This window comes from Arvicanthis niloticus, chromosome 30 (genome assembly GCF_011762505.2).
Source record: "Arvicanthis niloticus isolate mArvNil1 chromosome 30, mArvNil1.pat.X, whole genome shotgun sequence".
Taxonomy (NCBI): domain Eukaryota; kingdom Metazoa; phylum Chordata; class Mammalia; order Rodentia; family Muridae; genus Arvicanthis; species Arvicanthis niloticus.
Genome location: NC_133438.1, coordinates 15507465 through 15525227, shown reverse-complemented (window position 1 = coordinate 15525227; position 17763 = coordinate 15507465). Strand labels below are relative to the sequence as shown.

Genomic DNA, 17763 nt, shown 5'->3' with positions numbered 1-17763 from the left:
AGGTTTTTGTTATTTTTCCTTTGACTTTGGGCATTTTTTCAACTTTAAATTTAGATCATAAGAGCAAATTTGTACCATGTGGAGCTTGTACAATTTATTTAAATCTACATTTAACAAGTGAGTTCCAAAGAGGAAGCAAACATAGGTCGTGTAAGTCGTGCCTTCTTTTTTGTTTTGTTTTTATTTTATTTTTTTGCTTTATTTTTATTTAATTTAATATATTTATTTTTTTGCTTGTAAGTAGTGCTAGACCCAGGAATCTTTTTTTTCTAAGCACTGCTTTAAATACTTTCCTTTCCAGTGCAGAGGCCAGAATGTTCTCATCAATTTACTCTAATTAATTCCTGAGTCACTTTTTGCATAACACCTTCTCCCTTCCTTTCAGCTTCAGCAAAAATTTTAATGTAGAGAGATAAAAGGTAGTTTCTATACCTCCTCAGAGTATCAGATTTCTAAAAAAAACGGCTGACAACAGCTTCTTTTGTAACCAAGTTTAATGTAAAAGCACCACGAGTTTGCAAATAAATCATGAAGTTAGAATTCAAATACAGAGGCAACACATTGATGTAGCGCCATATTTAAGGTAAGACATTGCGTCCGCATTCTGGCCACATCTGGTGGTCACGCACGGGCCACTCTGTTCACAATCTTGCCTCTGCTGTGGATGCACAAGAACCAGCAACTTGCCAACCTCCTTACTTTGAGTAGTGTCAGTTCAGACAAACATACCCCACCCCCATTTGATCTACTTCGGTGTCAGAAGGAAATGCAGTACAAGGAGAACAAAAAGAGTTTTACCCACTGTCTCCTGCCTATAGTTCTTCCGCTGCTTGAGCTGATTGTCCTGGGCTTGGCTTTCCTGTGACTTCCTCCCTGCCTCAGGTAGAAACTGCGAAGACCAGCTTCTGCAGACAAGTACTTCCCAACCTTTGCACCTTTGGACTGTTCTACCCTGATCTGGCTCCCCTTTCACATTCTGCCTGTCTGGGAAATTATGAGCAAAGACAGCAACGGTAAACAATTGACATCTAGCAGCCACAAGGTTTTGTAAAGATCAGGTCTGTACAGCATCCAAGACACAACAATGGCTTTATCTCTGGAAGAATTTGTCCACTCCCTTGACCTAAGGACCCTCCCCAGGGTCCTGGAAATCCAGTCAGGCATCTATTTTGAAGGTAAGTGTCTCTCTAATTCTTTAACTTTGATAGAATGTTCTTATAAAGTCTCTTAGGAATTTGTCAGAGGTTTTACTAAGGAATATGTGAAAGGCTGTGTGATAGCTCAGTGTTGTGATACTAAAGTTCAAACAGCAGCGCAAGCAGCAAACACAAATCCAAGTAGTCTGAGGGAAAGTTACACACACACACACACACACACACACACACACACACACCACACACACACACACACACACACACACCACACACACACACACACACCACACCACACACACACACACACACACACACACACACACACACCCCACACCACACACACACACACACACACACACACACACCACACACACACACACACACACACACACACACACCACATACCACACACACACACACACACACACACACACACACACACACACACCACACACACACACACTGCTCAATAGTGGAGACCCAGCAGCTGGTGAAGAAAGGAAAAACCAAGGCTCTAAGAAAGATGGGGAAGTGGAACTCTGTGAACTGCCATTTTTTTTTTCTTGGTAGGCAATCCACAGGTCCAAACAAATGATGTTCCGTCTCTGCCTTACTTTTTGAAATTAATTGTCATTGGGAAAAAAAAAGTTTAATATTGCTGATGCTTCTTTCTAGACTATTAAAAACAGCAACAGCAAAACAAAAACACAAGCATTACCAAGCTTGCTTTGTGTTTTGTTTCACCCAAAATGATTGCGCCTATCAAGGACAGAGTCTTGCAGTGCTGCCAAGTTTGCACTTCTAAGCTTGCTTTATGCTTGTGCTCCTCTTTCTGTAGCGACCTTCTCCAACCTCCTTGAATAGTGGGAGTTTTATTCAAAGATTAAAAAAAAAATTAGTCCCTATTGATCACAGAATATCTTTTAAAATTTGTGTTGAAAAGTCAAAGTTCCATGAATATTATTGAACACTAAGCTGGTGAATTTTAGTGTAATTTACTGCAGTATGTAAAATCCCCTAATGTGTACTCTAATATTTCAAGGTTAGTTTGGGCTGGATGGTAGTGGTATACAGCCCTTTAGTATCAGCAATCAAGAGGCAGAGGCAGGTGGACTTCTATGAGTTCAAGGCCAGCTGTGTCAACAGAGCAAGTTCTGGGATAGCCAGTGCTACATAGAGAAGCCCTGCCTCAAAACAAAACAAAACAAAACAAAACAAAACAAAACAAAACAAAACAAAACAAAAGGTTTTAGTTTGGTTACATACAAGGTTCTGAAAATATTTTCTAGTTGGAAATCGATTCTTTGCTTACAAAAAGCGGTGAAGTAAAGCAAATTAAAGAACTGGGTCTAGTCAAACTTCTAGGAGGAATGGTTGGCATACGAGCTTTCCCACTCACAGGCTGTTCCAGACTTCCAATGGTTAGAGTTCCAATTTTTTGACTTTTCACTATAGTGGAACTGCCCGAATCATCCAGTTTTTGTTTTTCATTTTAAGTAAAATAGTCAGTAAGTCATATGGAAGACTAAACATTTGGTAATATAAAGTGGGCATTTTGTCAAATGGTTTCACTCACTGTAACTAATGCACGGATTGCACAAAATTATGGTAGAACAGATTGAGCTGAGATTGTGAGTTGTTAGGTGTAGCTAATATATTTGAGAGTATGGATGTTTTCAGTTCCCGGTGGGCTTATCAAGATGTAACCCTATCACAAATTGGGGAATATTTATTCAGTCTTACCTTACCAAAGCAAAACATGTTGACACATGCACACCTACATACCTCCACACCCCTGAAAGATAGTACTTGCCCTCAGATTCTTAGGAGGTTTTATGTGAGATTCTGTGAATTCATTGTTTGGGATCAGGCTGTCTTTTATCCTGACTTCCTCCTTCCGTGTAGGAGATTATACATTTCAGTCAGCTATCAGTTGATTCTTGTCTCATGGTTTACGCTTTTAGGGCTTTATGGACTATGTCTTTCTACACATCGAGGACGAGTTTTGATAGCAGCTTTACAGTTTCAGATTTTATATTTGGATTTTAGGTTATTTGCAGGATTCATTGCTTTGCGATGTACAGGGACCCAATTTTACATTTCTGTATATCGTCAGCTGATTTCCTAGTACATTTTGTTGCTTCCAATTCAGATAACGTGAATGTGCAACATTTGTCTTTGACATACCTCCTCTGTTCTGTTAATCATTTTTTAAAATTTGCTTTGGGCCAATAATATGTATGTCTTAAATGGCAGATGTGAAATTAGTGTTATTCCATGTTCCAAGGTTAACTTAGCTGTTTACAGATATTTAACGTACACATGGAAAAATAACAATTGATTCTTTAAGAAATCTATTGTAGAACTTTATTTGATAGTGTTGATCTTATACATTAACTTGAAGAAACATTAATCTCGTATTTTATAAAAGAAACCTGTTCATATCATTGTCTTTATTCGTTATGACTTTACTACTATGCTACCACGTAATTAAAATGAATTACTCACAGTAAGCACATCCATGTAACCATCATTCAAGAAACAGAAAACCACAAGTGGAGTTCCAGGACAGCCTGGTCTACAGAGTGAATTCCAGGACAGCCAGGGCTACACAGAGAAACCCTGTCTCAGAAAACCAAAAAAAAAAGAAAACCACAAATGTTCTAGAGGACTCATCTTATACACTTTTCAATTGTTATCTACTCCCTTACCCAACTTAACCAATTCTCCACGACTTCTGCTCCCTAATAAGCTTTATATAAATGGAAAATTATAGTATGCATTTTTTTAATTGGCATACATGTATTGTAAAGGTAATCTGTATTATTCTATATGATTTATTTATTTTTAGTGTATAGTCTTTCCTTCTTTCTTTCTTTCTTTCTTTCTTTCTTTCTTTCTTTCTTTCTTTCTTTCTCTCTTCTTTTCTATCTTAGTACTGGGGTTTGAAACTAAGGCCTCTGTGCATGCTTTCAAGGGCTCTACCATTACGTAATAGTCCCTACCCTCTTCTCACTTTTCATCTTGATACGGCGTCTCGCTTAGCTTCATGGGATGGCTTTGGATTCTCTCTGTAGTCCAAGCATGTCTACAGTTTGCAATTCTTCTGCTTCAGCTAACAGAGTGTCCAGGTATATAGATACAGGTCATCAGTTCCAGTAGTGTATAATAATATAGCATAGGATGAATATACCAAAATTTACTCACTTATTCTACTGTTGATGGATAGGCACTTGGATTAAAGTCACCGCTAGTGTTTTATTGTGAAATTCTTATACATACATGTTTGCAAGGATATAAGAATATAAATAAGATTGTGATGTTGAATGGTATGTGTATCCTGTTTGGTGGGCAGTGAAAGAGAAGTTCCCTAGGTGATTGTTCATTCTACATTTCCATCAGAAGTCTCTTGAGAGCTCCTGCTAACCTGAAGACATTTCCTGTGATTGGTCATCTTGATTTTAGTCTTTCTGGTAGGAATGTTGTCTACTGAGATCAAGGACATTTTCATGTCTACTCCATGTTGTCTGCAGATTCTCTTTAGGAGACGGTTCCTAGGTGTTGCTCATTTATATTGGTCTTTATACATTTTTTTAACGACTTGATAATATGTATATATGTACACGTACATATGACGATCTGATTTCTGAGTGTCATCTCCCACTGCTTCGCTTAGCAATTCACTTTCTCAGGGGTACCTTTTGATCAGGTGAAGTTTTCAACTTTACCGATAGGTGTCGATTTACAATGACATTTCTATTATATGTTGCTAAGGACATTTTTCTTTACCACGAATTGTGGAACAATACATTAGCCTCTAGAAATTCAATTATTTCCTCTTTTCTTTATATGTATTCTCTGTATGGAATTAATTGTATTGTATATGCTTTGAAAGGAGGACTAAGCTCTATATCATTTTTTTAGAGCTAATTTGTACAGTGACATTGAGGAAGGGAGGGAAGGATGAAATGAGAGAGAGACAGACAGAGAGAGAGAGAGAGAGAGAGAGAGAGAGAGAGAGAGAGAGAGAGAGAGAGAGAGAGACTTTCTATGTAGCCCTGGTTGTCAGGTATTCACTATGTGCACCAAGCTGGTTTTGAACTTACAGAAATCCCCTTGCCCTGTCTCTCAAGTGGTAGTCTTAGACCATATCACCTGGCTGGAAAACTCTTTTTGCTAATGCTGTACTGTGCCCCATAGTCATGAATACTGTGCATCAGACCAGGGTCTTTTCCAGTTCCTTGTCTGCTTCTTAAGTCACAGGACTGTTCTTTACCCAGCTTTCCTGCCTGAATGCACGTGGATCTGCAGCATTACAGAACATCCAGCTTATATGCTGTACGAGGCTACGCTGCGGGACTGTGGTTCTCAAACTTGATTGCACATTTGAAACATCTGACATGTTTTTAAGATGATCATCATCTGGATGTGTCTCTACAAGTAAAGATTTAATTATGTGAGAGTGAAGGTACCACTGGCAGGTCCTAGACATCTCCCTGGTGACTCTAGAGTACAGTCAAACTGAAAACAACTAATGTGGAATAAACCTGCCAACGTGCTTTTATATTTCAAATTGGGCTCTTCAAGTTTTCATATACATTCTAGAATTAATTGTCAATCTCCACACAAGTCCTCTCTGAATTCTGATCAGCAGAATCATTTAGAGAAAATCAACATCCTTGTAAATTAAGCCTCCCAATCTATGAGTCTCGTAAGTTGAGTCTCTTCTCTTTTATGCAGTACAGTTGGTGCTTTTGTTGTTGATCTTTTCATTGTTTCCACATTTATTCTGAGTATTTAAGCAACCATGGAGGCTTATGCCTATCCTAGCACTGGGGAAACTGAGGCTAAAGTTTGGAGGCCATCCTGGAATAAACAGTTTCTGGCCAGCCAGAGTGGTAACCTATCTCAAAGAGCAAAAATAAATAAATAAATAAATAAATAAACAAACAAGCCAAACAAAAAACTAGGAATTCTTTCATGTTTCTGTTTTTATTTGTTGTGTTTGCTGAATTTTAAGATATTTAGGTTATTGTTGATATTTTGGACACATCAGAATTGGTCAGATGTGATTTTTTCTTTCTGCACTGTGTTTTCTTCTTTCCGTTGGAACACTGGCTGACATTTCTAGCATGAAACCAAGTAGGGTTAGTAGCAAGGTTCACACTGTCACATTGACACCCAGAGAAAGCATCTGTAACACACCATTTCACCAATAAAAGTACTTTTCTTCAGCAAGGATTTCTAAAAAGTAGTAATTTAAATTATGTTCCCAATTCTTTAGTAAAAGCATCTGATCCAGGAAAATTGTTTATTTTTATTAAAAACAAAAATAAAACAAAAACAATGGGCTGAAGAGATGGCTCTGTGATTCAGCTCTTTATAGGACCCAAGCTTGGTTACAGCACCCATGTCTGGTGGCTCATCACTGGAGCAAGTCCATCTCCAGAGGGTCTGATCCCACCCATAGGCAAGCACACATTTGTACAATTAAACCTAATAAAATAAATCTTTGAAAATAATCAAAATACAAAATAATTTCTAGATCTTTTACTAGAGTTCAAGAAATGTCCGCATGAAGTAGTCATGTATCCTAGGCTGGTTTCTAGATCACCCTCACAAGAACATGTGGACTTTTGCTGCTATAGCAACCAGATAACACTGCTATTTTTTCCTACTCATTCTTACTGAAGTAGAGGATGCCATCAAATACTGTCAGCATATTGAAAATTTCTCGTATGTATTCTTGTAGTATGTCATTTTATATATATATATATATATATATATATATATATATATATATAATTGGCTCACCTAAGTAGAGACTGGTGTCCTCTGAAGTCATCAAGAGTTGTTCTTGCTCGTAGCTATTTTTGGGTTTCTTCTTACTTTTGCTGTACAGAGCAGAGCTACAATGAGAATGGGAATCCCTGTCTTAGTAATAAAAAAAAAAAGTCATCTGAAATTCCTTCATTAACTTCTAAGAGATGGTATTTATTTTTTACTTAAGAAATTCCCATCCTTTCCTTGTTTGGTAGGTATTTACATGACAAATTGGTTTTGAAATTAATGGTATTTATCATTAAGCTAATAACATGGTTTTCTTTCTTAAATCTGTTTATTTGACTTACCTTTAACTATAACACACATACACACACAGACAGACACACAAACACAAACATTCATATGCACATATAAAAACTCACAATCACTTACACATATACTTTGTTTAAACTGGCTTTAAATATTTATCAGCAAACCACTTGAAGAACTTGGGTGAGAGCTCGTTATACATGTAAGGCCATGTGTCAGGGAAGTTGGCATGTCTCACTGCTTCCATAGGACAAGCATTAGAGTGAAGAACCTTTCCAGAAGGTCTCACACTATGTAGGACCCGGTTGTTCATTGTAAGTAGCACACTGAGGATGGGATCAAAACCATCTTTCATTAAGACCTGATGTCAGTCAACAACTTCCCCATGGCTATTGCCAACAGCTTCTGTAACCTGGGGCTTGGACACCCTTTCTAGTGGCTAGGGCCTCCAGGAACAAAACTACTAGTCAGAATTCCAGAATCCTGTCTGAGGGCCAACAAGATGGCTTCCATCAACTCAGTTTACCAGGGCTGACCTCAGCACCACAGTTTCAGCTGGATTACTCTATCCGCTGTGCTAACAAGGCTGGCTGTATGCTTTGTATATTCAGGATTTTCATATTTAACTGTAATTAAAGTAGCCAGTAGACTTACCTGTTTTAGACCAAGATAGTTTTAGCTTTCTGAAATGAGCTCTGTAGATGTCACTGTTTTCTATTTTCTAAGGTAATTAATCTTCTAAAGGATGAGTTTTAATGTCTTGAAAATTTGCTAGAACTCACCTGTAAGACTCTCAAATGTGAAATCATTTGGAAAGAAAACAGTTTGATTTCATTAATATTCTCTTTTTTTGTTTGTTTCTTTCATTGATTTCTGATCCAGTTTTCATAACTTCGTTCTCGAGTCTGCTCTCTTAGAATCTCTTGGTCTCTAAGTATTGAACTGTAGTCATTTAAAATCATTACTTCCTTCTTGATAAACATATTTAATACTAAAATGTTTATCTATATGCTTTTGCCATGTGTCTTTTTCAGACAGGACCTTGCCCTGTACCCCAGCCCGAGACACACTCTGTCTCTTTTTTTGATTCCTCTTACTTTGAGACAGTCGGGTTGGTCTCACACTGGATCCTCTTGTCTTAGTCTCTAGGCTGCTGCGCCAGGACTGCAAGCTGGGATTACCACTTCAGCTTTCCTTCATTCTCAACTCCAATGATAATTTATTTACTTTTAAATTCAGTGGCTACTTGTTTCTTATTTCTGTAGGACTTAATTTAGCTATTTTTTTTTTTTTTTGCTTTGGGTATTAATGGCTTTTTCTTTTAGTTGTCTGCTCTTCACTATACATTACGGTATGAAGCATGACCTACTTTAAGGCTATAGAGAAGCTGAAATTGAAAACAACAGACATAAGGTGATGTGAGGTTCTGTGGTACCAGACTGAATTCTTTGAACTAAAAACAACCATGGTAGCAGGAACCACACTAGAACATTCTAGCATACAACTTGTGACTCTTTTTTTTGGAAGGTACTCTTGTCCCACTGATGTGAAGCAAAGCTGTAGGTCGTGAACTCAGGACTCTGAGTCCTGAGTAAGTAAAACATGAGCCGTGATCCCATCCTTCGGCATGTAGTGTTTGCCTTGTCCTCTGTGGTGAAAATGAGCATTCGCCTCACCCTAAAGGATGAGACAAAGATGAGGTGACCATATCCAGCCAGATGAGTATCTCACAGAAATCCTCTTGTGAATCATAACTGTGATTATCACTACAGAAATAGTGATACCTGGTAGGAAACCTTAGCAAACACTTCTAAACAAACAAAGCAAACAAAAACAAAACCCAGCTAATTTGAATCTCAATGCTTTTTACACAATACAGATAGAAGATAGGGTGGGGGAGTAACAATTAAGACATTAACAAAACCCCCCTAAAAAGCCTTAGAAAATATTAAACTAGAAAGTTAAAAAAAGCACCTTTCTCGGGTACTGTAAAGAAGGCCTCAGGGGCAAAGAGCACTGTCTGTATTGCCCTTACTGAGGACCCAGGTTGGGATCCCAGCCACCTGGCAGCTCCACCCTCTGTAAATTTAGTTAAAGGAGATCCAACTTTCTCAGGCACACACATCGTACAGAGACAGAAATGTATGCAGAACATTAATACCAATAAAAAAATACATCTTAAAAAATTTAAGCTAAAACAAAAAAATCTGTAGAAACACAACATCAACAAAGACCTAGATTATGCTAAACTGCAAACCAAAGGATATATCCATGGTAAATGCGGTAGACAGGCTATACATATCCTTACTTTATAATTCTTGTCAACAGAAAATAAATATAAAATACAAAATATAAAAATTAACAAAAATGTAGAGCAATTCATATGCCATATAAGTGATTGATTTACTTATTTATTTATTATTGTGTGTTATGAATATGCACTACTAACAAAGTGGTTATTAAACAGTAAGTACTTACCTTTTTAAAGGTAAAAGGTATAAAAATGATTCATAAAACTCTATACAGGAAGCCAGTTTGTGGTATACCCTTGTAATTCTACACCAGGAGGCAAGAACAGGAAGCAGGAAGATATTAAGGTGGAGGCTAGCCTGGGCTTCATAGTGATACCTTGTATCAAAAACCAAAAGCAAAATGAAAATTAGCTACATGTAGGTATGCATAAACAGAACCAAGGGGAGGCAGGTGATAGGTACACAAACTTCACTGAGATTCTATGTAGCAGTTAGGTAATTCGATTAACATGTAAAACATGCACAAATACCAGACCCTCAGAAATTAAGTTCAAAATAAAATCACAAAGAATAAAAAGTGCTACCTACATGAGGAGGTTCACTGAAACAAACTTTACAGACTAAGCTTATGTCAGCATGCAGTACCTTGTATAAATTTTAAAAATCCACTATCAGAAATTATTGCCAAAGAGGACAAAGTTACATTCAGGAACAAAATGTAAAGTTCCTCTCTTTTTGGAGAAATTATACATGTAAATCCATGCTAACAGAGTCAATGCATCAGAAAGGAGAGCTATACTAGGTTGATCAGGAGTCACCCCTTAATTTTATTCTTCCCACATACAAGCAAATCCTTACATCCCTACTTCCAAAATGTAGGCTGAACCGAACCGTCTATTTCCCTTAAACCTAAATCAAGGCCTGGAGGTTTCTCTCCTGGGTCCGGACAGCTCTGATGAAACAAAATTTGAACAGGGGTCTGAACAGGAAATGCGCACTGCAAATATCTGGGGAAATCACACTCTTGTTGAGGACAGAGCAAGCACAAACCTGCGAAGAGCTTGCTTCGCACGGTTAAGATGGGGGGGGGGGGGGGGGGGGGGGGGGGGGGGGGCGGGGAGGGGGCGGGGCAGGGATGAGAGATTCAGACAAAGCAATTGAGGGGAGAGATTTAGAAGGCCATGCTCATCAAAGCATGGAAGACAATAGAGACTGACAACATAACACCAGGTGTTGGGGCTGCTGCAAACAGGGGTAGCTATAAGATGAGGTGGTCAGGAAAGGCCTTCTGAGGAGCTCGGACGATGTGGAAATTGAGAGATCTGGAAAGAACAGATGGGGAAAAAAAATCATTTGGACTTTAAATGACTTTTAACCCATTTGAGTAGGAGAAAAAAAAGTCCTTGTACTTGGAATGTATAGAAAGTAAGGCATGGAATTCAACGCCAAAGATTGTGTTGTAGGCGATGGGTAAGGGACCCAAGAGCCCTTTGGAAAGATTAGTGTCTGCTCTGGAGAGCAGGTGAGAGTGGAGTTAATGGAGAGTAGGATACAGATTAGGGGAGCACACACCATCACATAGGGCAGTGGGGCTCAGGTTTAGGTTGAAAAGGCAAGGGTTTCTGACTGAGCCGCCAACCAGGCAGCACACAAAGGCTGGTCCGAAACCCCCGACACTTAGATAGCAGAGGACTGCTTGGTCTGGTTTCGGTGGGAGAAGATGCGCTTAGGCCCCAGGGAAGGGGGAGGTCTGGTGGGGGGGGGGTCTCGGAGGCAAGGGGGAGGAGGACTGGGCTGAGGAATGGTGGTGGTGGGGAAACGGAAGGGGGGCAATGGCTGGACAGTTAAAAAAAAAAAAAGGCAAAGGCAGTTCAAGCCAAGTTTTTTGGGAAAGGACTGAAGGATGCATACAGGGCTTTGATGGAAACTGTTGAATGAAAAGTGAGTATTGGACAGAATAGTGGCCCAGGGATGTTAGGGAGGAGGGGCAAATACATTCCCGTTTAATCTAAATACAGGTTAATTTACCTAAGTATAAATCTCAGAAGCATTACTGGAAAGCCAGTTTTGTTTAGACCATTTGTCTAGAATGGTCTATGTATGATCTAAATCATCGGGATTTACTTGACCAAAAATCTTATTGAAAAAAGGAGGTATACTTCATACACATATTATTCTATTGATATTTATATTCATTCTAGAGCATATGTGGTATAAAATTGTAAATGGGTAAAGATAAAGTAATTGTGATTTAAATAACTCAACCTTTTAATTCAGAATATTCATCTATTTTTCTTTTACAAAACTATAATTTTGTTATAACATTAATTATTGATATTCTTGTGAAAAGGTAGGGACTGAAAATAAATATTGTAACTATTGAATATGCTCACTAAGCCCTCTGAAATGTGATGCTGATGGTTGTAATTTAAATAATTTCAGTACTATTTTTTCAGGGCAGCTAGGAGAGATATCTCATAAAAGCCCAGTATGCACATATGTAACAGACGTACAAAGCAGGTTTATAATGAGTGTTTGTGGATATAACGTCACATGTGCAAAAATCTTTATAATTCTAATCTTAGTCATCTTGGAAAAGGAATAACTGTACCCAACTGAGAAGCTTGGGTTAGGAGTGATCCTTTCTTCATATGGTCTGCAATCTCCAGTTCTCCAATTTCTATGTAGATGTCTTGCAGAGGTGTTGTCTACTATGTAACAAGTGTGGTTAGACAATCAGTTCTAAAGTTGTCTTTACCAAATAACCATGAACTATTTGGGGTTCAAGCCCTAGATAGTTACAACACGTGAAGGGTATGTTGACCTCTGTAATTTGAAAGACAGTTTATCATCAAGAAACAGATAGGAGAAAAAAATTTAAAAGTCTCCATGTATTTTAGTTTTGAATATGTGGGAGGCATGTGTCTTCTTGCCCTGTTGGGATAATATGACTTAGTTACATGAGTGACGATTTGAGCTGCAGGGAGTGTTATTTAGGAATGTATGGTTGAAGAACCAGTGCATACTTTGCCATAGTCTATCCTTATAGACTGTCCAAATGGAACCCCCAACAGCCTTAGTTGCTAAGTAACTACAACAAACAGAGACCTTGTCCTCCACAGCCTCTGCTGGGTGTGGAGCACAATGCGTTGTATGTGTTATTGCTGAAATCCTTACTATCATGGTGTTCTTTAGAAAATGTAACCTTCAACATACCCTAAACTTTCTCACTGTAACAACGACACAATGTTATATTTATTACGATTACGAGGGAAGTCCTTATCAATTATAAATAATTAGACATTAGCATATCTGAATCACATATCTTCAGGGAACCTTCTGCAGTAATACTGTTCCCATCTCTTCATGAAGAAGCAAAATCCACATGCGGCATTTAGGAAACATTTTTCTGTGGTTTCTTGACTATTATTCTTTTTTGTTAACATTACCACTTGGCACATGCCTTTAATCCCAGCACTTGGGAGGCAGAGACAGGCGGATTTCTGAGTTCGAGGCCAGCCTGGTCTACAGAGTGAGTTCCAGGACAGCCAGAGCTACACAGAGAAACCCTGTCTCGAAAAACAAAACAAAACAAACAAACAAACAAAAACAACAAACAAACATTCCCACTATTTATTTGATATATGCTGTCATTTTGGTTTTCTCGTAGTTACTAAAATTTTCGCAAATATTCAGTGCATTTTAATCCTTCTAATTTTTTTAAGACTTAGTTTTCACTTTATAAAATTATATGCATGTGGTTGGCATTTTGGTAACCCTGGAGGCATAAAACTATTCATAGCACTACCAAAAATACTGTTTTCATTTTTATATTTTTGTATTATTTTTATGTATTATCTAATTTTTACAAAAGTGTGAGTGAACTTTTAAAGGGAGAACCATTGATGGTGATCTCTTACTCCCATGTTCTATCCAGAGTCTTCTCTCTTTGCACTATGTTGAATTCTTGCCTTAGTTTAAGCCATCAGAATTTTGTGCTAGGATTATCCAAATTTCCACCCAACTTGCCTTCCTGATTGCCTCCTTGGAAGCCTAAAGTCTGTCTTCCAACCTGTATCCTGAGTCATGTGGCTGATATGTGTATTAAAATATGTCACTCCTCTGTAAACATCTTCTCATGAAGTTCCAATTTTTTTTTTTCTCTTAAAATAGAAATTTCAGTCAGTAACAAAGTCCCGCATTGTTCTCTGCCCCATTAGTTAAGTTCCTGCTCTACTGGTCTTTCCCCCAGCTATACCTATATCTTTTCCACTGTTACACAAAATGTGTAGGTTAGTCTCATTAAAGCTTTCCTAGAATTCTTTTCAGGTTTCTGTGAAGCTTCTGTAACACACATCAGTTTGGCTAAACCGCTTTTCGGTGAGGCTTACTAAACATACAATTTCCCACATCCTTTGTCTTCCACATTCCATTCTCAAGTTTTTACCAAAACATCTATTTCCTTCGTGCTTTGAGAGGAGGCTCCTTTCATTAAATTTTTTTTCTTGCAGCTTTATTGGGGGTATAATTTGCAATCTATAGGATCCATGCTGGAGTGTAAAAGTCAGTGGTGTTTCGCAAAGACTGCAGCACCGTCACATAGTTAAATGACCACACCAAAGAACTAACTTGAGTGGTTTTTCCCGGGAATCCCCACATGTATTTCAAGTCTGAGGCAACCATTGGCAGGCTTTTTGTCTGAATATTTGCCTTCCATGAACAGTTCAGGTATGAACCATGCACAAGCTCCTCTATTGTACACAGCATCTTTCACTTCACTATCACGCCTTTGTGGTTCATCCACATTGTGAAAATGTATCAGTATTTTCGTTCTTTTTGTTCCTAACAGTATTCTATGGTATGGAATGCAATGTGTTTTCCTTATTTAAGAACCTCAGATTGTTTTACATTTGGAGATATTTTGGGTAATATTCCACTAGTTAAACATGAAGAACCAATTTTATTTCATCTTCCCCAAAGCTTTATGCTATCTTTTTTTTTATTATATCTCCTTGTAGTTTTAATTTGAATTTCTTAATGATGATAATGATGATTGCTTTATGCTGTGCTGATTAGTGATGTATTTTTTCTTCTTCAATAACATGTCCCTTCATATCATTTGCCAATTTTCTTACTGAATTGCTTTCTTTATGTTATTGAATTATATGATTTTTTTTTTTTACATATTCTGGCTATTTAATTTGCAAAAGTTTTCAAATCTTCAAACATACAGATTTTACGTCTTTATGATCTACCTATTCATTTCTAACTGGCTTCCTTTGAAGAAAAAGGTTTTAACTTTTAATAAAGTTCAACTTGGAAAACCCTTTTTGTCTTTGATGGCCCGTGCTGGAGATAGTAAAGAGAATGAGAAATACTCAGTTAAAAATGGGAAGAATTTTTTTTCAGACAATTTAGATAGCAAAAGACATTTACTTTCAGTCTTGATGAAGAAGAAAAATGTTGAGGAAACTGTACACACATTTGCAGAAGTCAAAGCATAATTTGGTATAACTAGGTCCATTAATATAAAGTGCAAAGTGTTTCTTGTAGCAGTTGTTAAATGTTAAGAAAATGGTTTTTTAATCTTGGGGGGTAAAAACAAATTTACATAGCACATTTTGAGTATTATACCTATTATAATATTTGTTGTTTCTGCAAAAAATTTATGTTGAAATGATGGAAATTATTTCTTAAAATTGTGTCTCTTCATTTAATTCTTTGTTTCTTCTCCTACAAAATACATAAAGTACTTTTGGTCGTAAAGTATCCATAAGCTGAACAAAAAAAACAGGTGCTTTTTAAAACAAGTTTTTTTAGTACAGTGTAAAAGTGTACTTTAGGATAAAATAATTCTCAGAGTTCTTGTGAGAGTATGAGAATCAAAGCGTACTCTCAGAGATGTGGTGATGGTGTTTCTGAATTTGCAGCCTAAAGAGAAGATGAGTAGGCAAAACCAAAACTTTTAGAACAAGAGACAGTTGTTTATTTGAAATACATCCAACTTTAACATTTCAAATGTGGTCCAATCAGGGAGTTGTGGATAGTAAGGGCACTTGTGATCATATTTAAATGGCTCTTTAATTATACAAAAGATGTTGAGTTTCTGTGTATGTTCACAAAGGTCCTGATCTCTTGACTTAATATATCTCTAGAAGAAAGAGACACCAGCCATCTCCGTGCTTTCTGTCTGCCTTTGTCGCTGTCTCTCCCTGCTTACATATATGCATTAGTGATCAAGCACATGAAAGCGGTGTGAGAAGGCAGCAGTAAGTACGCTTGGAAGAGTGCCCGCCCCAGAATCTGAATTAGTCATAAATGTAATGTGGACTTCTACTCCAAAAGCTATGAGGAAGCAGGCACCTGTTACTTCAGTGTTTGTCACAGCTATGACACTGTAGGGAAGCATCTTTTCTGATTACAAATTTAAAACGTGTTCATTGGAACTAACTTGAAAACGACAGGGGAAAATGTCAAGAATACCTGGAACGTTTAAGACAAACATCCATTCTGGTAGAATTATATTGAGTGGATTTGAAGGAGATGAATGTCTGGGAAAAATAGAAACAGGATTTGTGGTCATTTGGCATCTTCTGAGTTTCTGAGGTCCTAGGTAGGACGTCAACCAGCAAAGAAGATGTTACGAGTGTTTGAACTAGCTGCACAGGTAGTGGATGGAGGAATCAGCCCAACGAGTTTGAAGCCTTTATAGAACAGTGGCTACAAAAAAACTTCTAGGAAGCCAGAAATATGTATCAGATACACAAGAAAGGTCAGAGCTGACAGGGTCAAAGACTTGAAGGTGGAACTGTGTTATACTCTGTATCACATGAGTTGCAAAGAACATCAACATGGGAGATGCTGATAAAAGAGGGGCTTATAAAACACAAAGCAAAAGCAAACCCAAACCAACCAGACAAGAAAAACCAAACATCGTCTGAGACAAGCAGCAGATAGTTCAGCACATTATGGATGGAAAGAAGTAATGTGAGACTGTGCAGAGAGTATGAGGGATAAACACATGGTTTTAGCAAGTGGCTTATTGCAAAGATATTATTTATTTAATAATTATTGATTTCCAAGTCCTTCATTTTTAATGTCTGTGACTATAGATTGCCTGACTCTCAAGCACAATTATCTACCCCAGAATTTTTAGCAGAACACATGTACATGGGAAAAGACTCTATCTTAGAATTTAAGTAAGAGCCCTTAATACATCATATATATATATATATATATATGTATATATATATGTATATATGTATATATATATGTTATATATATAACTTATATATAAGTTATATATATATAACTCACATAGAAAAGTATTAAAAAATAAATATATATATAAAATATATAGTGAAATGTATTATACATATATATAATGAAGAATAAATAAAATAATACTTTCTTATATGAATATAATGAGGTATGTCAATAAATACTTTATATATGCTTTTCTATATACAACTTTAATAGAGATTGTAAATAGGTACTCATATATAAATATTTACTTAATTTAGTTTATTATTATATTTTTCGTTACTTAATCCTTGAAAATCTTTTGTGAGATGATAATTATTATTAATACGATTGCCATTGTTCACTCGATTGTCTGCTAATATATATCTAGAGATTAAACTTAAAGTTGATCCTTGTTCTGCCCCCTGAAAAGTTTCAGTGAAGAATCTTAGCATGATTGGCATCACACAGAAGTCAGTGTCTTCAGGACATTTTGTAATACACTAGTGGCAGTTTGCCTGTTCAGGATTGATGGCCAAGTGATGCATATGATAGATAAGAAGAGGCTTTTAAAGACATAATTACTCATTTTGTTACAACACGAGGACTTCATGGTGGGAGAATTCGCTCTAGAGCTGGTTGAATAAGTAGATTTGATAATAATTTTTAGTAAATTATTTCTTATATGGATAGACATTTTATGGATTTAATACATGTGTGCAATTCAGATGGTAAAATTCTGACAATTTTAGCACCCACGTACATTTATTTTATGGATAATCGAGCTTAATATTTCCTACCTAAATTTAATCAACCAGGGCTATGTCAGTGAAATCAGATAAAAGTTGAGAATTGTAGAATGATATTCCAGTTACATCTACTTACATTTCACAGATTATTTCACACACACACACACACACACACACACACACACACACACACACACAAAGTTTTCTTTTTACTATGTATTTTTAACACTGATATTGATTTATAGCAAATTAAAAGGAACACAATTGTATAGT

The 17763-nt window shown here is 37.0% G+C and overlaps 1 protein-coding gene across 2 annotated transcripts in view; it reads left to right on the top strand.

The window, feature by feature from the left end:
• The first annotated feature begins 813 nt into the window (after positions 1-813).
• Positions 814-17763, top strand: part of Themis (thymocyte selection associated) — a 185130-nt gene continuing 168180 nt past the window's right edge. For both annotated transcript variants that reach the window (XM_076927960.1, XM_076927959.1), the window contains exon 1: positions 814-1175. In XM_076927960.1, the coding sequence (XP_076784075.1) occupies positions 1085-1175 (91 nt within the window). In that variant the 5' untranslated portion in view covers positions 814-1084. The remainder of the gene's footprint in view (positions 1176-17763) is intronic.